Here is a 25,955-nt window from a genome sequence, read left to right as displayed (position 1 = left end):
AGCCCCCCTTTACTTACCTGACACCCTTTTCGATCCAGTGCCGTGCACGTCGCAGATAGTTTCTCCCCTCGCTTCCGGATCTCACATTAAAATTCTAGACTGATCATTTTTTTTGCCCACTGACAAATGTACAAAATCAGCAGGGGATCAAATACTTTTTATACACACACCTCAAAAAAATTAAAGGAACACTTTTTAATTAGATTATAGCATCAAGTCAATTAAACTTTTGGGATATTGACCTGGTCAGTTAAGTAGCAGAGGGAATGTTAATCAGTTTCAGCTGCTTTGGTGTTAATGAAATTATCAAGTAGTGCACTAGAAGGGCAACAATGAGACTACCTCCAAAACAGGAACGGTTTTACAGGTGGAGGCCACTGACTTTTTCCCTACTCATCTTTTCTGTTTTTCACCAGTTTTGCATTTGGCTAGGGTCAGTGTCACTACTGGTAGCATGAGGCGATACCTGGATCCTATAGAGGTTGCACAGGCAGTCCAACTCCTCCAGGATAGCACATCAATATGTGTTATTGCCAGAAGGTTTGCCGTGTCTCCAAGCACAGTCTCAAGAGCATGGGAGGAGATTCCAGGAGACAGGCTCTAGAAGAGCTGGGCAGGGCCATAGAAGGTCCTTAGGAACCCATCAACAGGACCAGTGTCTGCTCCTTTGTGCCAGGGAGGAACAGGATAAGCACTGCCGGAGCTCTAGAAAATGACCTCCAGCAGGCCACCAATCAGAAACAGACTTCATGAGGGTGGCCTGAGGGACCAATACTCTCTAGTAGGCCCTGTGCTCACTGCCTGGCACTGTGGAGCTCGATTGGCATTTGCCATTGAACACCAGAATTGGCAGGTCCGCCATTGGCAGTCTGTGCTTTTCACAGATGAGAGCAGGTTCACCCTGACCACATGTGACAGACTTGAAAGGGTCTTGAGAACCCGTGGAGAACGTTATGCTGCCTGTAACATCATTCAGCATGACCAGTTTGGGGGTGGGTTAGTGATGGTCTGGGGAGTCATATCCATGGAGGGATGCACAGACCTCTACAGGTTAGACAATGGCACCCTGACTGCCATTAGGTAGGGGGATGAAATCCTTGGACTCATTTTCAGACCATACGCTGGTGCAGTGGGTCCTGGGTTCCCAACCCCATGAGGGGAGAGTATGCAGCCAGTTCCTGGAGGATAAAGGAATTGATACCACTGAATGGCCCCCACGCTCACCTGACCTAAGTCCAATAGAACACCTCTGTGACATTATGTTTTGGGCCATCCAACGCTGCCAGGTTGCACCTCTGTCTGTTCAGGAGCTCAGTGATGGCCTGGTCCAGATCTGGGAGGAAATACCCCAGGACACCATCTGTCGTCTCATTAGGAGAATGCCCCGATGTTGTCATTACCATTTTGAGTTGCTGCAATGAAATTTCAGCAAAACGGACTAGCCTGCTGCATCATTTTTTCACTTTGATTTTCGGGGGTCTTTGAATTCAGCCCTCTGTAGATTGCTCATTTTCATTGCCAAACAATGTGGCATTTTTTCATTCCTGACCATTACCATATTAAGTCCATATCAGTATAGCTATCCAGCATATTTTTCCCCACTGAGATCTGATGCGTTTTCAAAATGTTCCTTTCATTTTTTTTGAGTGTGTATATATATATATATATATATATATATATATATCTATCTATATATCTATCTCTTTGTAACGCCTACTGGGGCCCCTGGACTGCATAAGCTATTTTCTGGAAAAGGTTGACTTGGCCTTTAAACGTTTGTTAACCCAAAAAAGTATTAAAGCTTCTCCTGTCCCTTCAATGTGAAATTAATAGCATGGTGCTTTTGCTTTTTAAATTATCCCTCTGTATCTCCTACAATACCTGTTTGAAAATGCCCGGTCCTAACCCCCCAAGTACAGACTCCAATTATGTCTGTTGCTGAGCCAAGAGATCGTTGTCTCAGTGCGTGTCTGCGTCACCCGCAGCTCTCCTGTCCTCCTCTGTGCCCGTCTTCATCTCCCCCTCCCTCTTTATAGTCATGAGCGAGAAAAATGATCTCCTTCACTCCCAGCCCTGCCCCTCTCCGTACACACTTCACAAGTCTGCAAAAATTAAACTACCTGTCAATCACCAGTAACTTTTCCCCGCCCACAAAATTCATTTTACAGGAAATCAAATTGTTTTAACAAGATAGATATCATATGTGCACTGTCTGCAATGTTTCTGGCGCGTTTGCACATGATTTTGATCATTTATTTTTGTCAAAGTCGTGTGACCGGTGCAGCGCCAATCGGACCTGCATGGCCACAGGGTGGAAGATCACAGCTTCCTCTTCTGATGTATCTTGCATATGTCAGAAGGAATCTGTGTCCCTCCTACTTGACTCCCTCGGCTCGAGACCAGGGAGAATATAGGACATGTGACATCGCTAAACCGGTTTGAAAAAAGGTATTTATAAAAAAAAAAAAGTAAGAAAGACGCTGCACTATTTAGGGAACCATGTACTGTGTGCCAGATTAATTGGGGGCAATCGGGTTAACAACCACTTTAAGGGCTAACTCCATCCAGGCCCGTCTCTGTTTAGTATAGGCTCCATATTTTAACCACGTAAATCTATATACAGAGTTATATACATCCGACTCATACACAAACGCAGGGAGACAACAGGAAGTGAGAGGAAATCTACCCCTAGGAAGGGAATTTCACTCCTGTAAGAGTTTATCATGGGAAACAGGTCTGAAGCTTTATCACCAATCCTGGTTTCTATAACAACTCAATATTTTCAAAATCTAATTGTCACAGGACAGAAAGTGGTTGAAATTCGAAACAGGGACACAGACAGCAAAACAAATGTTACAGGGGTGCTATCCCTATGCTATCCAAAAACAATTTTTTAGTACTTAAAAAAATTTAAGTACTTACATACAAATTCAAGGTAAGAACAAATCTAAAGAACCTATCTTCTATGACTGCCTGTATATCATTACCAAAATTACCAATTTCCTCCAACTGCTTAGCTACTGTAAAAATGGTTTCCTTAAATATAGAGCAAACAAAAGTGGGGAAACTGACTAGTTGGTGGCACAGACAAAAATTACTGCATCTTTTTTCTTTTCCCCAATTCATCTGCAGTACTTAGTTTTGCAGATCTTTATCACACAGTCAGAGGCCTGTGTACTTCTGATATGTTGCAAATTACCAAAGCGGTGCATCTACTTGTTAGTAAGCTTAAAAAATGCACTGTGGGAAGTCACAGGACACTCTTGTATAAAATAACTTAAAAAGTATAATTTAGGATACCAAAATGCATTGTAAACCCACATCTGGGCCTCTGTTGGAGGCCGCTGGTGTTTTCAGCACGTCCGCACAGCACAGATTGCCATCTTGTGTGGCACAGTGTCCCCCTTCTACATGTTTCTATTCATTTCAATTTCACATGGAATTCTATAGCAAAATACCACAGGATTCCAGGACCCCCTCTAGTGAAATATTTATTTAACAGATTTCTTCATAATAACGCATAGCAAGATGACCATTTCCATTTGTTCGTATACTACCCTGATTATCAAATAGCATTTTATTCCAAGGTATAAAAGCACAAAACCTGAATTTACATGTCAGCTAATCCTCCCTTAGTGACATCAGAATACACGTTTGAGAAGATTAAGATGAAAGTTTATCTGAAAAGATCTTTTGTAATCTGCATGGGAAACAGCTAAATGAAAAGGGGGAATAAAGGGTAAGAGGAATTGTTAGGTAGATACCCTGCTGCAGGCACTAAGCCCTTTTCATAAAGTGGAACTTAAAAAAACGACGGGGCAAACATCTATAGTTTAAGTCAGAAGTTTATCTGAGGACAAAGAAATGTGCACATTACGCAAATTCCACATGCACTGAAAACAAATCTACGAGTCTATAGGTATGTAAAATGTACTCCTTACATAACCTTCTGAATAGTGGAATTAAATTCTGTTAAACCAGATGTGGATTAGCTGACAAAATGCATAGTCCTACAACTCCAACAAAGTACAGTAGGCATTCTAACCCTCTGCGTGATATTTCTTTAAGTGTGTTACATGTTTTCCACCAGATTGGGTCACATATTGGGACACTATAGCTCCTAACCATCTTTCATTTAGTACCCAATTTTCTTTATTTTTTTGTTGTGTGACTACAGATGCTAGGTGGCAACTAAGGACAATTCAATCATATAACAATTTTCACAAAACAACTGTTGCACAAATGAAGGCATTGTGCACACATGCATGTTTGTGCCCATAGAGCACTGGCCAGGACAGACAAAAAAAAAAAAAAAAAAAAAAAATCAACAGTTGGCCTACAAAAGGGTATAATTGGCTTTTCTTGATTTCTGCTAGGCTCATGCAGGTCTGATGCCAGTAAACAGTTATATTTATAGAAACATTTAGGCTCATACCATGGCCTTCAGTTTTGCAGGGCTAAGTTCAAGAACTTATTTTGGGCGACAGGTGCCCCATGATTCTGTTTGCACTATTTATCGTGTGATAATCGCAGCAAAATCGTGCCGCGATTTGGGTGCCAAAGTAACGGGGATCGCAGGGGTGTCCCACGATTTGCGGCATCTCCAAATCGTAGCTATTCCGCCCACAAAAGGGAATGCCATGGTGTGAATGGAGCCTTAGGTTAACCTGAACATCTGTAAAATTGGAATTAGTGTAAAATATATGTTTTAAAAGGCTATCTCCACCTTTAGCAACACGTTACACCCATATTTAGTTTGCAACATACAGTGGCTAAGTGGTTAGCACTTCTGCCTAGCAGCACCAGGGTTGTCGGTTCGAAACCCAACAATGGTACTACCTGCCTGGAGTTTGGATGTATCCCCTGTACCTGGGTGGGTTTCCTCCGGGTACTCCAGTAACCTCCCATGCCACCAAAGACATGCTGGTAATTGACTCCTGTCTAAATTGGCCCTAGTATGTGTATGCATAAATGTGAAGTAGGGACCTTCGATGTTAAGCTCCTTGGGGTAGGGTTTTATGTGAATGCACTATGTGTGTATATATATATATATATACATACATGTGTATATATATATATATATATATATATATATATATATATATATATATATATATATACACATATATACATATACATACATACATATACATATATACATACACATAGAGAGAGATATATATATATATCTCTCTCTATCTGTCAAGTACCTGTAGAAGGGATAAACCGCCATAGGAAGCCATGAATTGTTGCAAACATCCCTGGATATTTGAAAATAGGAAAATAAGTACCCCCCAAGCACTTATGGGACTTTAAAGGCAACTCATACTATAGACTAGTAGTATATAAAACATAACTTTATTAGTACATGCTTAAAAAGGTGTATACATCACCAATATAAAAACCAGTCAGAAAATGGTGAAACAGCTGATAAGACAAAAAGTGCTGCTGTGACACTGTCTTCTCTGTATACCCTACGTGTTTCAGGAAGACAATCCTTTCTTCAGGGCTGTTTATATATCAAGAAGGTCACATGTATTATTGTATTCTATAACCAAGCACAGCAATTGTCAAAAAAATGAGACCGGGATAGTGTGATATTAATGAACAAATGATAATAACAATAGGTAGTAACATACCATCTACATAATCAGCACATTAAAATCATCAAAAAATGTAAAGACAAGATAATGCTATGCCATTGCTGAAAGTGTCTCCACCGCTCCCCTAGGTAAGCCAGGGTCCCAGATATTCCACACAAGTATCCCTTGGGTAAACAACCTAAGGAAGCAGAAATAGGTAGGGGAGGAGGAAATTGTCATCCACAGATCTAAGAAAAAAAAAGGGAGGTAGAAGAAAAGAATCAGAGTCAAGTACAATTGAACTATAGCTGACCATGCAGCACAGACAGTGGTCAATAAGTTGTCAATATAAAGTGGGGATCTATAGAAAAACTCCAAGGGTGATATTGAGACAAGAGTCCCAAGGGGCATGAATTTACATTAAATAGTAATAGTGGGTAGACCGCCAACCCAACACTCAACTAGTGGAATAATCAAGCACAGACGGCAGACTAACCAGGGAGCCAGAGGTCAGGGTAGGTGTCATGAATGCTTGATTATTCCACTAGTTGATTGTTGGATGGCGGTCTACTCACTATTACTATTTAATGCAAATTCCTGCCCCTTGGGACTCTGTCTCAATATCTTGTGGGGGCAGGGTATATACACCCTTGGAGTTTTCTATAGATCCCCACTTTATATTGACAACTTATTGAGGACTATCTGTGCTGCATGGTCAGCTATAGATACATTGGATTTTTTGCTTTCATTCTACCTTTTTTTACATCTATGGGTGACAATTGCCTCCTCCCCTACCTACTTCTGCTTACTTTTACATTGATTACCCATTATTGCACCACGTGGTCTACCCAAGGGATCGATGTGAGGATTATCTGGGGCCCTGGCTTCCCTAGGGGAGCGGCGGGGACACCCCCAGGAACGGCACAGCTTTATCTTGTCTATACACCTTTGATGATTAAAATGTGTCAATTATCTAGATAGTAGCATACCATCTATTGTGATCATCATCACACTGTATCCCTGTCTCATTTTTTTGACAACTGCTATGCTCCGTTATAGACTGCAATAATACATGTGACCTTCTCTATAATAAACACCCCTGAAGAAAGGATTGAAGTCTTCCTTAAACACGTAGGGTATACAGAGAAGACAGTGTTCCAGCAGCACTTTTTTCTTGTTATCAGCTGTTTCACCATTTTATGCCTTGTTTTATATTGGTGATGTATACACCTTTTTACGCATGTACTAATAAAGTTATGTTTTATATACTACTAGTCTATCGTATGAGTTGCCTTTAAAGTCTCATAAGTGCTTGGGGGTACTTCATTTCCTATAAGTACCTGTAAGTAATTAATAAAAAAAAAAAAGTGTTGCCAAGAGCCCCAACCTTCACTTCCTGTTCTGCACACAGTCTACTGACACTTCCTGACGCTCGGTAAATGAAAACCCATTATGGCACACATGATCCATGGATTGCAAATGCAACTGGAGTAGGGGAGTATAGGGGTATGTGTGTATGTATATACAAACACGGTCAAGCCCGTGCCACTGCTTAAAATGGCGGTCTAGCCCAGAGTGTGCAGGAACACAAATGATGCAGATGTGTGCTGGGTTTATGTTAGAGGTCAGTAGCCCCACCCTCCCAAGGGGGTCAGTGTATGAAGGGAGCTGTGAGGTGCACATTGCACCATACTGTCAAGGTCAGAACAGACAAAGGCCCAAGCCTGTGAGGATGTAGCAGCTGGGAATTATAGAAAAAAAAACAAACAATCAAGCTGGCAAAGGTACAACGTTTTGTGCACAAGCACTGGGACTGTATGCTTGATGGTTTGGAAGACCAAGACATGAGGTCTGAGCAATGAAGCTGCAAAGAGACACAAGGCTGGATTCTATGTTTTGTTGCATTGATGGTAAAACTATTCAAGTATGAACTTTTTGCTTTGGTTTTACATAAATGGGCAGAAAAAGCCCTGCAATGTACTTCTGGCATGGAGTAAACTCACTGTTTGGTGCTACCAATGAGCTACAAATTCCCCAACATAGATAGATATCTCTCTCATAGCAGCAGACCCTTGCTATCTCTGTCATTCTTCCAGGTAGTCAAAAAGTTGCAATTTCAAAAGAACCCAAAAGAGTGAAAGTCCTTAACATCTGCAAATTCCAAATTGCATTGCGAGACATTTGCTTCTGACACCTGGTGGCATCAATAGATCAAATCAGTGCTCAAGGACCAATAACAAGCAATTTTATCCATTGACAGCAGTGAATGTCTTAATGACTTTAGGGGATTCTCCACAGGGACTGTAGAGCTTAAAAGATCCATAACCTGAGGTCAGCAAAAAATGGGGACAAACCCCTAGAACAGTGGTTCTCAACCACTCTAGTGCCGTGACCCCTTGATAAAATTTCCCAAGTTGTGGAGACCCCCAACTGTAAAATTATTTTCACAGCGTGGGTTGTCAGCACCCAAGGCTAGACAAGCAATTTGCGCCCCTAACCCATGGACATTTAGCGCTCCCTGAGTCCCTTCCACTTGCACAGTTTTAAAACCCCTTATGGTACATTTTAGGATGTACCACTCTTTCTCTTTGTTCTCCTTTCTTTCCCTTTTATCTCTCTCTATCCTAATTTCTTGTTTTTTTCCCCCCATAACCTCTCTCTTATTCTCTCTCTCCCTTTTTATTCCCCCTCTTTTCCTATCCCTTCTATGTATTCTCTATTTTTATTCCTTCTCTTACTCCTTGGTGTTGGTGGTGGTGGTTGGGGGGGGGGGGGGGGAGGATAGGATGAGTGGCAATGTTGGCGGGGAGTTCTGATCAGCCAACTTAGGTGCTCTTGATCAAGCTCATCTGCTGATCTGAGAACTGTATTGGGGACTTTTAATGGCAACTATAATCACAGGTAGTGTTACTCACTGTGTCTCCGACTTTGTAGTGTCTTGTAGCAGTGACACCTATGCCGAAATCAGGAGATAGGGTCTCCTCCAGACGGCGGGCAGCTGCAGGCTCCAGGGACAGCCCTGCTGGGCAGCCACAAAAAGGCTGGGAGAACGGTGCGGGCTTCAGAAACAGCCAAGGATTTGGTGACCCCTGGCAAATCATCATTTGACCCCCAGGTTGAGAACCGCTGCCCTAGAAAGAACAGTTCCCTGAGGAGAAACCTAAGAAAAACAGGTTCTGTAAAAAAAGACCAGTCCTGTATACATCTTTACACCCCTGACCCCCCCAAATCAAAGAACAAGAACGCCATGTCTAAAAAGATTATCTGGCTAGACATTAAATCTCCCAGTTAGCTGATTCAGGGTTTTTTCTGGTAAGTCTCAAACACAACAGCCTACAAAAACTGAAGCGACTCCTTAGTCATCCAAAAAACTCAGGAATTTGATTCCAAGAAGTCAACAAGATTGCAGGGGTAGGGTGCATGGCAAACACCCTCAGAAGGGTAGGCAGGAGTTGGAATTAGAGCTGCACGATTCTGGCTAAAATGAGAATCACGATTTTTTCACGAGGATAGATCACGATTCTCACGGTGTAACATCTTTCACATTAAAACAAAAAAATTGTGCTAACTTTACTGTTTCTTTTTTTTAAATTTATAAGATATAGATATAGATAGAGAGAATCTATATCTATATCTATATATAGATAGAGAGAGAGAGAGAGAGAAATATAATCTCTAATGTTTGGGGGTTCCAAGTAATTATTTTCGCAAAAAATATTGATTTTAACTTAAGAAATAAGTGTCAGAAAAAGATTTAGACTTTAAGTGGTTAAACTTCCTGCATTTACAGGTTGTTTAAAACTTGGCAGATTGCCCAGGTTATTTGTTTACACAGAGAAGTTTATCCCTTTGATCTAAGAAGGAAGTTAGATACAATGTTTCAAGTTCTAAACTTGGCAGACTGCCTGAATGTTTTCTTCTGACAGCAGAGTGAGCAGATAATCTCTCCACTTGTTTATATGAAAGAATGGGCAAACTCAGCAGGAGAGATCAGGGGAGGTGAATCGAGATCACGATTTTTTAATGATTAATTGTGCAGCTCTAGTTGGAATTTAGAACTTTGTGCCAGACCAGAGAGATAAAAAGGACCAGAAAGAACTGAGGATGAAGCCAGCATATCTTCTGGTATACAAGGATGTGTCTATGGGAAATAGGGTGAATTTGGCAACAAAGACTTGTTTGACTGCAGTAGAGGTCCCTGATGATAGGGTAATTGGCCTCACCCAATGGAGCCAAGGGAGACTAAAAAGGTAGACCCCATAACCACAGGGTCACTTGATTTCAGACTTCCAAAAACAAACCTTACGAGAGTGTGAGCTGGAGTTAACTGTAGTAGCCAGACTCAGTGTCTAAACACTGACCTGTTGTGATCATGTGGTGGCATCGTAACTAGGCTCAAGGTAAGAGACAAGACCCCAGTTACTCAAAACTCAGGAAAATGGTGGCCAGGGGAGATAAGAGTCGCAGTAAGCAGATAGTAGGAACAGACCAGAAATCGGAGCACCTTGTGGTGATTTTGCAAAACCGAAGCAGCACCGAGGTAATACTTCCAACCCCCGGTGGAGGATGTCAGCACTCAGTCCCTAGCAGGAAATTTGAAAAGCACCCAGGGGTGCAAATATTGAGGCAGCCCTTGGTGCTCTGACCAATCAGCCAACTCAAAAGAGTTAGAGACAGGGCAAGCAATGACAATGCCACAGCTCTGGACCTGAAAAGCACACTGTACTAACTTTTACCAGTATTTAAAAGTCTGCAAAGCACCAAAAGTGAAACCCAGTTCACAAAGGTCATTCCAGGCTAGCCCTGCATGTCCAATCCAGAGAAGTCTGGGTATCGCACTCTCTAAAACCAGGATGAGGAAATGCTGATCCAGATAAGCTGCCATGTAGAGACCAGCTCCAGCAGCAACATAGTGAGGTGTCTTGATTTAAATGAGAAGTATGGGTTTTCTCTCCCCCCCCCCAATCATACTTACCTAGGTGGATGCAGCATTGGTCCGATCACTCAGTTTTCACAGCTTTATGAGTAGAGAGCTACAGACTGCACAACAAACTTAGCTTTACATAATTATTCCTACGAAACAAGGGGGGAACTGACGCCGTCCTGGAAGATTCCTGGAAAAAAGCGTTACAGGCAATAACCCTTTTTTTCCCCAGTCATCTTCCAGGTTGCCCTACAGAGAGGGCAAAATAGAACTACCTGATCAGGGTGGGACCACAGCCTGCAACTCTTTCCTGCCGAAGGACTGGTCTTGATTTGCAAGCACATCCAGCCTATAGTGCTTTACAAATATATGAAAGCTGGACCAGGTTGCCGCTTTGCATATCTGGAGGAGCGCAGCCCAAGATGTAGATACTGCTCTTGTGGAATGAGCGTTGACTCCTGTTGGTGGTGGTAGAGATGCTGTCCTGTATGCTTCAATGATTGCCGACTTCATCCACCTGCAGATAGTATTTTTTGATGCCCTTTTACCTTTGTTGGGACCGGCGAAAAGACTCGTGGAGAATCTCCACTCTTTGGTGCACTCGATATATGCAGTCGTGCATCTTCTCACGCCTATATTATTAAACTTGGCCTCATTTTTAGGATTACCACAAAAAGACGGGATTACTGTTTCTTCTAATCAGTTGAAGCTACTTTAAACAGGAAAGCAGGATCAGGAGAAAGGGTATTCTTGTCCGGAGATATTATGCAAAATGTTTCCGTCATTGAGAGGGCTTTTTTTTTCTCCAACACTCCTAGTGGAGACAAGACCCAATAAAAAGGGCCATTTTGAAGGTCAGAAGTTTTATGGAGCAGTCTTCCAGTGGCTCGAATGGCTCCCTGCAAAGACTCTGTAGTACTGTGGATAAGTCCCAAGAGGGGAACCACTTAGATTTGGGAGGCCTTCTTTGACTTATGGCTGTTAGAAACTTTTTGATTAGGGGTTCTTCTACTAGCCTTGGATTCAGGAAGCTTGATAGAGCCGATACATAAACCTTGCAGTCAGTACCCTCAAGGTATAGGTCTGCACCTGCTTGGAGGAATTCTAGAACCGCCGGGATCATATGGCCCGAGATTCTGTTGCTGATTGTACGCCAAACTTTTTCCAGATCTTGTAGTATATAGTATTGGTGGCGGCATTTCAGCTCCTAATGATAGTATCTATTACTTATCCCAACAGCCTCTCCCACTCTAAAAGCCCCCTTTCAGTAGCCAGGCCGTCAGACAATTAACCGGTCCCTGATGAATGAGGTCTGGCATGGAGGGGAGTCCTTAATGATCCGTAGTGATGAATTTTAACTGTCATGGGAACCAAGCCTTCCGAGGCAAATTGGGGTGATTAGAATGACTTTCGCCCTTGAGGCTCTTATCTTCCGTAGCATTTTTGGTATGAGCGCAAATGGAGGAAACGTATACGTTGGCTCACGGTAGTTATATTGTCCGAGATAACTTATACCTGTTTTCCTATCAGGGTACGATCCGAAAGCCAGCAAGGCCTTTTGTACAGCTTTCAGCTCTTTCGCATTGGAAGAAAGGTGAGTTAATTGATTGTTCCAGATGCCTTGTACCATCTGGTCGCCCGTGTGGGGCGCCCCATCCTCGGCCACTCGAGTCCATGGTGACTGTCACTGGAAGGTGCTGCGACCAAAGACGCCCAGCTGAGAGATTTTCTGCATTTAGCCACCACCTGAATGAGTTTTATTTCCTGAGGGATCCTTGTCTGGCTTGGGAGAGACTCCTTCCCACCCCAGACAGAGAGCGTAAAGGACTGCAGAGCTCTCATGTGAAATTGGGCCCATTGAACCCCTGGGATGGCCGCAGTCATCAATCCAAGAAACCTCATCATGTTTTGTATTGGAGGTCTCCACGCTTGTGCAGAGGTTGCTCGCCTCTGTAATTATCGTTATGATTTTTTCCGCCATCAGAAAGATTTTGGATAATGTCGAATTTATTGTGTACTCTAGGAATGTTATCCTTTGGGTAGGGACTAGCTGTGACTTTTCCCAATTCGCCAGCCAGCTCAGCTCCTGGGGGTGTACGATGGTCTCGTTCCACTTCTTTCGCGGAATCTGCAAATATCAGTAGGTCGTCCAAGTAAGGGATTATTTGAATCCCCTTTGCCCTCAGAGTTTGCAGACTTACACCAGCACTTTCGTAAAAATGTGAGGCGATGATGTTAGGCTGAACGGCAGAGAGTTGCATTGGAAGTACAGAGTTTTGAACTTGTTCTTCACTGCGAATCAAAAAGGTATTGTCTGGACTTCATCCGAATTGGGATGTGCAGATATGCGCCCCTTAAATCGAATGAAGCCATGAAAACTCCTGTGGTTAACAACTCCCTGGTGGTGTAAATGGACTCCATCTTGAACCGTTTGTATTTGACAAAAGCGTTGAGCTGTTTCAGATTTAGAACCAGCCGATATTTGCCGAACGGCTATTTCCTGAGGAAGATGTGGGAATAAAATGCACCTTTCCTTTGATATGGAGGGATGTAACTTATCACGTTCTCCTCAAGCATATTTTAAAGGAGAGAAGACATAGCCACCACTTTTTCTCTCTCTCTTGGTAAAATTGTAGAAGATTGAAGAAATTTTTGAGGAGGACAGCCCACTAATTCTATTCTCTATCCGTGACTGATAAGATCCAGAATAAAACAGTTGCTGGAAATGGTCTGCCATTGTGGGAAAAACCCCTCAATCTTCCCCCTACCTGGCCGGCTGAGTGACAGAGGGGTCCTTAGGCTGAGGGGTTTGAAAAGGAAGCCACACCTTTTCCTTTCCCCCTCCTATACTGCTACCCCTTACTCTGATCCTGCCTGTTTGCATAATTTTTGTTCTGCCATCTGTCACCTCTGCTGCCACTTGTCCCTTGAAAGGGACGAAATTTTTTTATTATTGCTGCTTTTTGGGGATAGGAAACCCCTTTTTCCTGTCGGCTGACCTTTTGAGTACCGACTCCAACTTATTCCCGAACAACAATTCGCCTGAAAAGGGAAAACAGAGCTTAATTTTTGAGACTGTATCCTCTTCCCAGGATTTTAACCAGATAGCCCTCCTGACCTCGTTAACTAAAGCTGTGGCCCTGGCCCTAAATCTCACAGACTCTGTGAAAGCGTCCGCTATAGAAGCCACTGCCTTGTTTAATGTTAAGGCTTCTGCCAGGACTTTTGTAAAAACCTGGATTTCTGTGCACTGACCCCCTGATACATGAGGTTGTGCTTAGAAAGCTGTACCGACTCCTCTCTGATCTCCAAGGTGTCCTAGACCCTCTGGAGGAATCTTCCTCTCCCTCTGAATCAGACCCAGAGTCCAATTGAGAGGAGGCAAACGACCTGGGTTCCCTTTCCCCAACTTCCCTATCCTCCTAACTAGGTTCTGATAGGACAGGCATACTTGCTGCTCTGGATAGGGGCAGAGAGGAACCCTGCATCCTATCCATCATCCCTTTAAAGATTGGAACGTGGATGCAATCTCATCTTTAACGGACGTAAGGATCTTATGACTTGCTGTCATAAAATCGTCCTTAACCAAACTGCTGACGCATTCAGGGCAAAGTGGTTTCTCCCAATTGAAACCTAACTTTGACCTGCAAACTGCACATCTTCTCCTAGGGGCTGCATCTGGGCCTTGTTTTACCCTAACACCCAAAAAGAAAAAATACCCATAAGTGCCTGCCCCAGCCCTTCACCACCACTGTGATTGGGATTAAACGGAGGAAGAGCCCAGCCCTTCACCTGTGGTTCCCCACCCAGAGGAGGACATTTGGTCAAAAGACCCCCCCCCCCCAAGAATAAGACATGGTCACCCCTCACCACGCTTACCTGGGAGGTGCCAGTGCCAGAAACGGAGTCAACCGCCTGAGAAGCTTGCCATAGCCTCTGCTGGGCCTGTCACTGGCTCCGGATGCCTTACACGTCCACTCGCCCTGCTCAGGAGACCGGAACCTCGTCTCCGGCGCCTCCTGATGATGTAGCTCTGCCGGAAGTAATCAATCACACCACTTCCTCTCAGAGCGCAGAAGCCTCGCCTCTGAAGCACGAACTTCATACCCAGAACTACCAGGTGAACAGGCGCCGCTTTGATCCACCAGACATGCACCCTGCAACTGAGCTGGACGCCGCCCGTCCATCGGACCGGGGTCACCAATGGCAGCGGAGGAATGAGGTAACCAGCGTAATGGGGACGGGATCACGCCACATTGTCAGGGGTCCGAGTCCCTGAGTCTTACAGCAGCAGTAGCAGGACCAGAAGCCCTCTCTTCCCTGGCTAGACAGATGGCCACTGAGGCAGAGAAGGTAACTTCAGATTTCACACAGGACAGCCCTGAGCATGGAGCTCCCCAGGTTCCCAACATGCTTTCTACCCATCCAGCAGGAAACACAAAAAACTGAAGGGGAAGGTCTGGAGGACTGCCTTTAAACAATTTGGGTGAATGTGTTTCCTGTCCCGGAGGGAGGAGCCCTATGTCTCAGAGGCTGTCCTGGAAGACGATAGGAGAAAAAATGTTTTACTATCCAAAGTTAAGACAAGGGCAGAAGATTTAATAGATGGAAAGTTGAAAAAAATAAAAAAATAAAAAAAAAGACTGACGTTACGCTAAGGACAGTTCTTGGGGACCCCCAAAACTAGTGTCCTCATTGGAAGATTTCCCCTCTTTTCTGGGGAAAACCCAAAATTTGGGATTTTCTTTCACTTTGTGATAATGGTAATCAGGAGAAATAGAGAGGGGGAATCTCCCCAACAGGGGCACAGACAACAACAAAAGCTGACAGGTGTTCTAATCCATCTTCACTCCATCCAAAACAAAAAAGTTTTGCATTTAGTTATACTTGCAGCATAGAAGTGAAACCCCACAGGTTGATCAATATGCTCAGGTTATACAAAACATCTGTATAATCTTTTGGCTTCTTCTAACTCATCAGCTGCCAGCAGTATCCATAGATCTGTACAATTAGCTTATTGCACTTTTTGTTGAAATTTTTTAATGTACTCTACCTTTGTGTGAATAAATGTAGTATTTCCCCCAGCAAAAATTTTTTTGGTATACTGTCAAAATTTAATCAATATGCCTAAAGAGGATTTACTTGGTATTGTAAATAAAATGTCAATTACGTACGTATGTATGACAAGCTCAAGAACTTGAGAACCCATTGCATGATAAATATTAAATGTGCATTAGAGAGCACCTGTCAGGATATATAGGGCAGAAGAACACATAGCAGGATCACTATTTCATGAACAGAAAACACCTGACAGAATATTAAAAAGCACCCATAACATAAATATTACATAAACGTCATAAAACACCCACCAGGAAAAATATTATGAGAGCTTTAGAGGACCCCAATGTGCAAGCATCCATGGTAGGATACATAGAATGAAAACATTACAGATTCCCTGCCAGTATAAGTATCATAGGAGCACCCATGGCAGGAGAAATGTTATGACCACATTAGTGCAACAATGGTGAGAAAAATACACTGTGGAAGCGCACGCAGCGCAAACCAAAACATATTTGAATAAAACAGCATCACTAAATGTTGTTTATTTGTGATGCATACAACATCTTCAGTTAGTTTATTTCTGTTGCTTTGGGATACAACTCAGCTCTGCCATGGTCCCTGAATCATGCAGCTTTGTGACTTATCCTAAGGCAGTGGAAATAAACATTTGCTTGCGTACATAAATCCACAGCCAAAAGGAACAAAAAGAAGCAAGGAAAGAAGAATCAGTTTTGTAGAAGTTGGAGGATAGATTGTACAAGTCAATATGAAGAAAAACATTCTGTGTAAGCCTTGCTAAGCAATATTTGCATCCAAACATGTCACACATTGCCCAAGTATTACCAAGAAAAAAAAAAAAAAAAAAAAAAAGTTCATCGTATATAGAAATTTTCTAACAGAAATATGGGAAAAATTTTGAAAATCAGAAAACTTTTTTTTCTGGCTACTCAACCTCAGCATGCAATATCATTATGATGTAGGGGAGGGGTGGGCAGACAACAGTGTTCAGGGAATCCTTCTTCCATGTCAGAAATTTAGTTTGCAAAAAATTCAGGTGAAGTGTTACAAAGGTTTTATTCAGCGAGTTCAACAGCTGCACACTTTAAAACCTACGGTTTCTCCATTTGATCGGAGTGTTATCAAACGCTAAGAGCACTTTGTCAGTGGTAATAACCTGCAAAACTTTCCCACGATGCTACAATTTACACAGCATAGTGCAATGTGTATTCTGACACAGTGCAATACATTCAAATGAGGCACTTTTTTTGGAACAAAGAAAAACTAAAAAGATCTCGTGCCCAGGAAATAGGTTTAAGTGCATAAAATGTGTAAATAAATCATTCCTGTAAATTTAGCTGCTGCGGATTAAAGCAAGTGCTATATAATCAAAAACACTGCATACAAAAGCCAATTTCATAAATAAACCGTGCTGCTCTAAACCTTCATAGACAAAATATAAAGCATGACCATAACAGACATGCTATAGCGAAACTAAACAACATTAAGGCTAAGTAATCATATAACCAGTGAAAAAATGTTGTATCCTCCTGTTGGGGCACACGCTGGTTTCCTATACATGCACAGCTGTGGCCATTTTTACTCCACATACCCAGTGCTGGTTCTTATAGGCACCTACAAATGAGAGTGTAAATTTTTTACAATATTTCTGTGTGTTTTAATAAAATCGAACGGTTTTATGCTACGAGACCCTCCCTGGTATTTTATTTGCGTGCATGACTGTACAGCATCTGAGAAGGACCCATAGGAACAAGGCATTGGAGACTTAGGGGTATATTCCCAAACATAAGCACTACTGACCTGACTAGCAATAGCAGGTCAACAACTTGTGGCGATTGTCTGTATGGATACACTGGAGGCACTGAAAAGTGGAGCACCTGTTTTGTTTACAACTGCACGAGCACTTGATCTGGGACTTTTTAGGCCCCTCTCACACAGGCTGTCCGATCAGGTCGGTCTATCAGTTTTTCAGGCGGACCCTTCAGTCTCCCCATGGAGCGGCGGATGTCAGCGGTGACATGTCCGCTGACATGAGATCCTGTCCGCAAAATCCCAATGGATGGTGGTCCTATTTTCCATATGTATGGTGGATCAGATGAAAGCGGACAGGCGGTCTGTTTTCACCCAATTTCCCCATAGAGGAGAGCGGAACTGGGTCCATCTCCGCTCTGCAAGTGGAGTCCGTCAGGCGGAGGCGCCCGCATAAAAGGGGCCTTACCTGGATTTATTTACAGTTTATGACTATTTAGCCTCAATGTTATTTTGTAATGCTATAGCATATCCGTTATGGTCGTGCTTTATATTTTGTCTATGAAGAGCAGCGTGGTTTATTTATGAGATTAGACTTTTCAGACAGTTGGCCTCAAGGTACTTTTGCTACAGAGTTGTGCAGTTAAATGCTTTCAGCTCCAAACTTAGGAAAATAGTGCAAAGCCAACCCTCCAAATGGAGGTTCTAAAGATGACAAGATAATTGATCTTACATTTCTCCTGGTTTGGCAGAAGGCTCCTCCTCCTCCTCTTTCTTCTCAGGAACATCTACAGGTTTTTGCTCTTCTTCCTGAAAATATAGAAAATAATAAAATCTCTAAAACAAAAGTTTTCTAACACTGCGGAACTGCTACAATACATCCAGCTTTACAAATCAATTTAATAGGTTTCAGTATTTTAACCTTTTCTTTGGCAGAGCCTTTTTTGCACACATATTTAAACAATAATTTTAGGCCTGAAGATTACACAAAACCCCCAAACATTATATATTTTCTAAAAGCAGACACCCTAGAGAATAAAATAGTGGTAGTTCGAATTTGTCATGTCCAACGATATTACCGCAAAGGTCTAGGAAACGAAAAAATTTTAGTAACATACACGCTAAAAGTGAATTCTAGGGCAAAAAAAAAAAAAAAAAAATCACAATAAACAACCCATATTTTTGGTAAAATATAACAGATGAGCTTGCACCAGATACCAAACATGTCAAACCTTAAAAATTGTGTTCACCCGTGAAATGGCAACAAACTTCAGTACTCTATATTTTCTAGAGGCGACGCTTCAAAGGCCCACTATAGGTCCATCAGTTTAAGTTTAGTGTTACAGAGGGGGTCTGGTGCTAGATTTATTGCTCTCACTCTGGTGTGCGCAGCTATATGTAACATGTCTATTGTAATTGACGTTTTCTTGCGTAAGCGCCCCCGGCGCATGCGTTCGTAAGTGCATACAGTTGTGCTCATAAGTTTACATACCCTGGCAGAATTTATGATTTCTTGACCATTTTTCAGAGAATATGAATAAACACAAACTTTTTTCACTCATGGTTAGTGTTTGGCTGAAGCTATTATTATCAATCAACTGTGTGAGCACAACTGTATATATGTGAGGGGGGGTGTCAATTTTTTTTTGGGGGGGGGGGGGGTCCTGATTTAATGCGCGTCGGTGTAACTATTTATTTTGCAAAATGATTTTCCAGGTCACAGCAAGAAGGGGTGGAGTGTGAATGTGTGTCTGCTCTTCTCTCCATGAAGGTTTAGGGCCCATAGATGGGCAAGCAGAGTGTGCCAGTACTGGGGGGAGGGAGTGTGAGCAAACCGGATTGAGAGTAAACCCCCACTTCGCTGTCGGGTCCATACGATGTACAGGCCTGGCAGCAAAAGGGTTAATAATGATGGACAATGCTTAAGACTTAATTGCAGGCAGATGTAAAGACACAAGGCTAATGCAGTTATTTTTACAATCATACTTAATTTAATTAAAATCTAAAAAATATAATTTTTGAAATGTAACTAGTTTAAAAGGTGGTTGTAAACCCTCTCCTATACCCAGTGAGGTGAATAGCCTCAGATGATACACAGAAATGAAACAAATCTCCCTACATAAGTTTTACTTGTATATCTGCTGACCTCGCCTTTCTACACTCTTTAGAAAGTGCACATTGTGTTAGAAATCTTTCTTCCTCTTCCAGCAGGGGGTGTGGAGTCTGGGCATACACTGTATGTGAGCTGTATGTGAGCTGATCCACCACATAGGCAGAGAAACAAAGGAACATGCAGAACTATATTATGAAAAGACAAGCTCTCTGCTTATCTACCTTTAAGCTCCCTCCCCGACACAAATTTTCAGCTACAGTTATCTCGTGTGTCAGAGAACTCATCAGAAATGACTCTGCTGATAACAGAGGAATGGAGGAGCAGAAAGATATGGCACTTAGAGCTTTGGAGACTTTGTATCAGTTTTTGGAATCCTCCGTATAGCAAAACTTAGACTGGGAGAAGAGGAGGCACAAAAGAAGCTTTCATACCCCTTTGCCGACAAGAAACATGTTGACAAATGGAAAGAGTGATGAACTTATCACTAATCCTTTACTGTCCAATCACAAACACAGGCGGGGGGGGATTAGGAAGTTACCAGGTTTTATTGCCAAACCGCAGAAGAAAAAAATAAAGTCATCAACCTGGCTGTGCTATGCTTTGTAAATCTCAGGACCTGATGGATAGAAATACAACTCCTTTGACATGTAAAACAGCTCTTTTATATGTATTTTAACTGTGTATTTGGTAGTTTGCCTGGAGTTCAGCTTTAAGGCGACACAGCGTTGCCACATAGCACAGCCCTGTCTGGCAGGACAGGAGATCTGATTTTTCTCTGCTGCAGTTAAAGGATAAGTTCATCTTTTTTAAAAAATAAATAAATGCACATCTTTTTGCAGGTATTCTTTTTTTTTTTTTTTTTTTTTTTTTTTTTTTTTTAACTAGGAGCCCGGAAAGCATTGCACCTGCAATCATCAGATATACAGACTTGTCAGTATATCTGTTTGCTCGTACGGGCAGGCAGTTACACTCTGACAGGAACAGACAATGAACTATCTAGAGACTTCAACAATGGCCTTGGTGGTTCATTGAGAACTTCAAACTGACAGCCACAAAGAATGTCAAGAACTTGCAGATTCCTGTTCACAGGACTCTGAATGAATGATGTGGCAGCGAGTGGGGGGAGAAGATCCCTGCTTGCTGTCACTAGATGCAGAGGATTGGGGTGATGCTGCAGGAGTGGGAACATGTTTCACCCTAAAAATGGATGGAACATGTAACTTGTTCCCAAAGGTGAACTTATCCTTTAAAAGGAGAAGTCCAGCCAAAACTTGTTTGGCTGGACTTCTCCTATGGATCACAAGAGTGCAGTTCGTTTTCCACTCCTGTGACCCATTTTCAGCAGAAAGTGGGCGTAAGTCTGCTCTCTGCCGACATCACCAATATCAGCCCAGGCACTGCGACATCTCGACAATAAAATCTGGATCCGCCAGGTGCCTGGACTGACACCCAGCTCAGCCTCTCAGCAAGCCGCTAAGAGCCTGAGATGGCTGCTACACCCCTCCACAGATCAGCGCTCCAGTGAGCGAGGAAAAAGAAGAGCAGAGCTGTGACTGACAGAGTCTACAGCTCTCTGCTCACGGAGCTCTGAAGACCAAACGATCGGCAGTGTTCAATTGCTCGGTACTGGACCCATGCTGCATTCGCCGAGGCAAGTATGATTCAGCAAAAAAATAAAATCCTTTACTTCTCTTTTAAAGTAAAATTTACAGGACTTGTCCCTCCCTCAGTCTGTACCTGGACAGTGAAAGGAGGAGGAGCACATTGACCAGCTCAACTTTATGTTACTCTTCTCTCTACCAGCATGATCCCTGTTAGCACATAAGCACTGCAGCACAGCTGAAAGGCTCCTTTACTGCTTCTCCCTCTTTCAAACTGAACTCTGCTGTACAGGGAATGAGAGTGGCTTATTTGGGTACTTATACTGCTTGCATTGATGAAAATATATTTAGGGCCTGTTTACACTACAATGCAGTGCGGGAAAGCTGCATTCCCATGTGGCTTCGTGCACCACATTCCAATCACACCGGCTTTGCGATCTGCTGTGGGGGTCAGTGCAATGTTAACACCACCCCAAACACAGGTCGCAAATGCAGTACATGGTACAAAAGTACCATGCGGTTTGTGCATTTCAAATAGAAGTGCATGCACTACTTTTGGCGCAGTGAGATTTCAGCCTATGCAAAATGAATAGGGCTGAAATCATACTGCATAGAACTGCATGTTAATCACCCAGTGTTCCTGTGCGACTCACATACAGTTCATAGTGGCGGCGGGCGGCTCTCTTTTACAGCGCTTTGGAGCCTCGTTCGCCCCCTTCCCTCCCCCAGCGTCCCCGATCTCCTCTGACTAGTGAAGCCGGAATTGACAAGGAATTTGTCACTTTTGGTTACAGGGCGGTGTTTCCCTAGCCATTACAGCTGGGAACACATCTGATCAAACACAATCTGTGTTCTCTGCAAATTAAGGGAATTTCTTGGAGACTACCAGCCTTAAATTTGGGATTTTCTTTTACTTTCAGTAATAATGGTAAACAGGACAAATAGGAGGAGGGTACGGGCACAGACAGCAATAAAAGCTGACAAGCATTCTAATCCCTCTGCACTCTATCCAAAATTTTAAAAAATATGCAGGAAAAAATAAAAAAAAGCACCCCCCCCGGTGCACATAGGTCCAGCATGCTAATGGAAGTAGTGATTGTACCACACATGTGAGATACTTCTACGAATGTCAGAGTGAGAGCAATAATTTTAGCGACATAGCTCATGTTTTAACTCTAAACTGACTAATTTTAGGCAACATTGTTAAATACTGACATCTTTGGTATCTATTTACTTGATGCCACATTATCTTTTTATATTTTGCCAAAAAAAAAAAAAAAAATAAGTGGTTACTATATTATAATTGTGTGCATTAAAATTTATTTTTATTTGTTTTGTATAAGGTTTCATAAATGGCTGTGCAAATATTGTGCAACATAAAAAATGGCAACAACCACAATACTATTCCCCAGGGCCTCGGTCTTCGGAAATTATGTTTTGAGTTTCCAAGTAATTTTCTAGCAAAAAAAAAAGACAGCAGGTGGTTAAAAATTGTATTACCTCTGTTTCATCACCTAGAACATCTTCTTCATTGGCGTCTTCTTCAGCTGTTGGGTAAACAAGGAAATGTTACATTTTAAGACTATGTTCATTTTAAATGCAGAATGACTAAGTGTTAAAGTAGAACTATAGGCAAAATTATTCTTTTGGATAAAGTAAGGGAGGGTTATAACTCCTGTAGTTTTTTGTTTTGTTTTGTCATATGTCCCCCATTAGGGAGATTCTCTCACTTCCTGTCTCATAGCCAAAGCAGGCAGTGAGAGGAAATCCCCTAAAAATGTATGGGAATCCCTTGAGGCCTGCCAGGTCACCAAAAATCGTGTCCCCATTGGAAGATTTCCCCTCTATTCCCTTTCTGGGGCAACCCAAATTTGTGATTTTCATTTACTTTTCACTTTCCCCACTTTTTACTACACACAAATAGAGCTTTCTTTTGGTGGTATTTATTCACCACTGGGTTTATTTTTTGCTAAAAAATAAAAATCGTGCTTCAGCACTCGTTCACACTGGAGTGCTGAACAGTGGACAGGTCAAATCGCATGACAAGTCACAGCCCATATCCGGCAATGGCACCATTCCAATCAGTGCGACACTGACTTTGCGGCGCCACACCGATTTGCAAAAGTAGTTCCTCCACTACTTTTGCAGATTTCAGGTGCGACTATAATAGACATCTGTGCATGAAGCCGCACAGATGTCTTTTGCAGTGTACTATTTCGCCTGCGGATAGCAGTGGCAACGAGGAAAGAAAAACAACAGGAAGCACATCAGAAATGGCAAGAACGTTCCACCGCAGCTAAACACAGCCGCAAGGAAACGCACGTAAACGCAGCTAATCTCAATGTACAACTGCAAGTGATCGCTGTGCCTGGAGTATTGGAAGTTCAAAATAACAAAACATGCTTTAAACGGCGGCAGAACAGCCGCCCGTGTGAAACAGGCCTTACAGTTCTGTACTCGATTCCCTTATCTTTCACATAACATCTTTTCTTCAAATTGAATTTAAATATAGAATTCCGTGAGATAGAAAGAATATGGTGTGAAGATAAAAACGAGGTAGATTTCTTTTAAAATATGCACAAACATGTACTTAACCAGAATACGGCGGCATTTTGATGAGGGATATCATTGTTATGGCAGCAGCTAGCTGCCATAACCCCGGTATCCTCTTCTTCAGCGGGCGGTCCGCTTTCAGATAAAAGTGGTCTCTGCGGCGGAATCGCCGCAAGATCACTTAACGGCAGTGGGAGAGAGCTCCCCCCTCGCTCTGGTGCCCTATGCCGCTTACCGGAGCCGCCGGCAGCTGCGGAGGCGATTGGGTCCTCTTCAGTGTTAGCTATGGAGCTGAGTGAGGGGGAAGATGACCCCCACCCGGCTCCATACCACTGCAGGGCGGAAGCCACAGCAAAACGTCACTTCTGCCCATAGCTCTTAAAGAGAGACTTTTTTTTTTTCAAACTACTTTTATTTTGTTATTGCATTTAAGTGTAAATATGAGTTCTGGGGTCTTTTTGACCCCAGATCTCATATTTAAGTAGTCCTGCCATGCTTTTTTTCGATTACAAGGGATCTGTTTACATTCCTTGTAATAGGAATAAAAGTGACACCGTTTAAAAAAAAAAAAAGGGAAGAAGAAGAACAGTGAAAAAAGAAAAGGTAAAAAAAAAAAAAAAATGTGTGTCATTTGATATGAGATTTTTAACATCAATATAAATGAACAGAATTTGAGCTTTTCCAACCGTGTTCATCTAGATATGCTTGAAGCCTGCTGATCAGGTCACTCTTATTCCCTTTCACATCCAAACCTCTGGCCAGGCATTCTTGTTTGAGTTCTGCCAGCTGCAGAAATAAAAAAAACAACAAAAAGAAATTGGAAAACTCAGCATTATATTCAACCATATTTTAAAGTACAGTACAGTCAAATATCAATGTCTAATAGGGCTGAAATAACTAATCGATTAATCGACAATGAAATTAATCGATTACTACTTTCATAATCGATTAATCGGCCACTAAAATAATGGGGTTAAAAAAAAAAAAAAAAAAAACTAAAATGAGCCCTTTATAGTACAAAAAGAGCAAATAATCTCTACTGCAAATATTACTTTCACAGTTCTACAGTAAAAAAATTAACCCCTTACAGTAGTGATTATCTGCATTTTTTTGTACTATAAAGGGCTAATTTTAGTTTTTTTTAACCCCATTATGTTACTAAACGTCTTAGACCTGGTTCACATCTATGTGTTTTTGGTACTTTTTGCAGAAATGCACTACAGTTCATTTACATGGTTTCCTATGGGACAGGTTCACGCAAAACTGTGCTTTTTTTGGTTCAATATACTTCAATAGAGAAGCTGCAGAAAAGTATGTAATGCGTTTTTGCAGTAATTTGTGTTTTTTAATCTGCCCAACAACAAATTGGCCAAAAAAAATCCAAAAACGCAAATCGCAGCAAAATCACGTGCACAAAAATCAAAACGCACAGCAAAAAGCACTGCAGAAACAGATCAAAAGCAAACTGCATAGGTGTGTACCCCCCCTATTGATTAACCTGTGTAAGATGTATATACTTACCTATTTTTGCTCGCTCCAGTCATGTGTTTTCCCTGGTGTCAGCCAATGGCAGATGCAGGGGAAAGGATAGAGCGTTCAATGTCTGTGAATGCCTCGAAGCAGTGACGTCACCCATATGGTCCTATGGTGCATCCATAGTCAGTGGTCCCCTCTCTCCCCTGCAGAGTACTCAAGAGTAAAACAATCCCTAACAGCTGATGCCAACACTTTCCAGCATAAGTTTCCTGTAAAAATGTAAATCTACCTTTTCTATTGCCACCTCTGTGTCCGTGAACCTGGCACAATTCCTATAGGGGCCTTGACCATCATCTAAGCCTGCCTTTCCCCATCCTGCTAAAAAGGAGGATGTCTCAGTGGGTAAGAAAGATACCCCGAAGTAGCCCCATTTGTACCTGTTCACTGACTACACGTCTCTCTACATCAGTGAAACGTGCATATATTTTTACAGAGCCTATGTACACATAAGGCATTTGCTAATTGATGTAGACATTTGCTAATTGCATAGAGATCATTAGTGAAATATAAATCAGTGAGCTAAAATCATTGAGGGTGCAGCCTGTAACCTGGGGGGGATCCTGCATAGAGAACGAGAGCATCTGTTATGTTGTGGTGAATTAGGCAAGGACTGAGCATTGTCACGGGCAGTCGGGCACTGAGCCTGGTGTTATTATGGCAACTGTGGTCATAATTTTCCGGCCGAAAAGTGGTGCAGGGAAAAGGGGAGTGGGCACCCTCAGGTGGTTGGAGGGCGTCAGTGCAGGTTGTGCTCGCACGCCTGCCGCCCACCCCCGTCTGCGGCCCACGGGGTGGGGACCTCTGTTCTACTGAAGTAG

At 42.5% G+C, this 25,955-nt stretch overlaps 1 protein-coding gene across 3 annotated transcripts in view; it reads right to left on the bottom strand.

Annotated features, from left to right (window-relative positions):
* SARNP (SAP domain containing ribonucleoprotein) overlaps positions 1–25,955 on the bottom strand; it is a 136,073-nt gene that overhangs the window by 90,047 nt on the left and 20,071 nt on the right. For all 3 annotated transcript variants that reach the window (XM_073613945.1, XM_073613944.1, XM_073613946.1), the window contains 3 exons: positions 24,288–24,387; positions 22,549–22,595; positions 18,068–18,144 (listed from right to left, as the gene is read on the bottom strand). In XM_073613945.1, the coding sequence (XP_073470046.1) occupies positions 18,068–18,144; positions 22,549–22,595; positions 24,288–24,387 (224 nt within the window). The remainder of the gene's footprint in view (positions 1–18,067; positions 18,145–22,548; positions 22,596–24,287; positions 24,388–25,955) is intronic.

This window comes from Aquarana catesbeiana, linkage group LG02, assembly GCF_042186555.1.
Source record: "Aquarana catesbeiana isolate 2022-GZ linkage group LG02, ASM4218655v1, whole genome shotgun sequence".
Lineage (NCBI taxonomy): Eukaryota > Metazoa > Chordata > Amphibia > Anura > Ranidae > Aquarana > Aquarana catesbeiana.
Note: the sequence above shows the minus strand (reverse complement) of the source record. Positions and strands in the feature narration are given on the sequence as shown.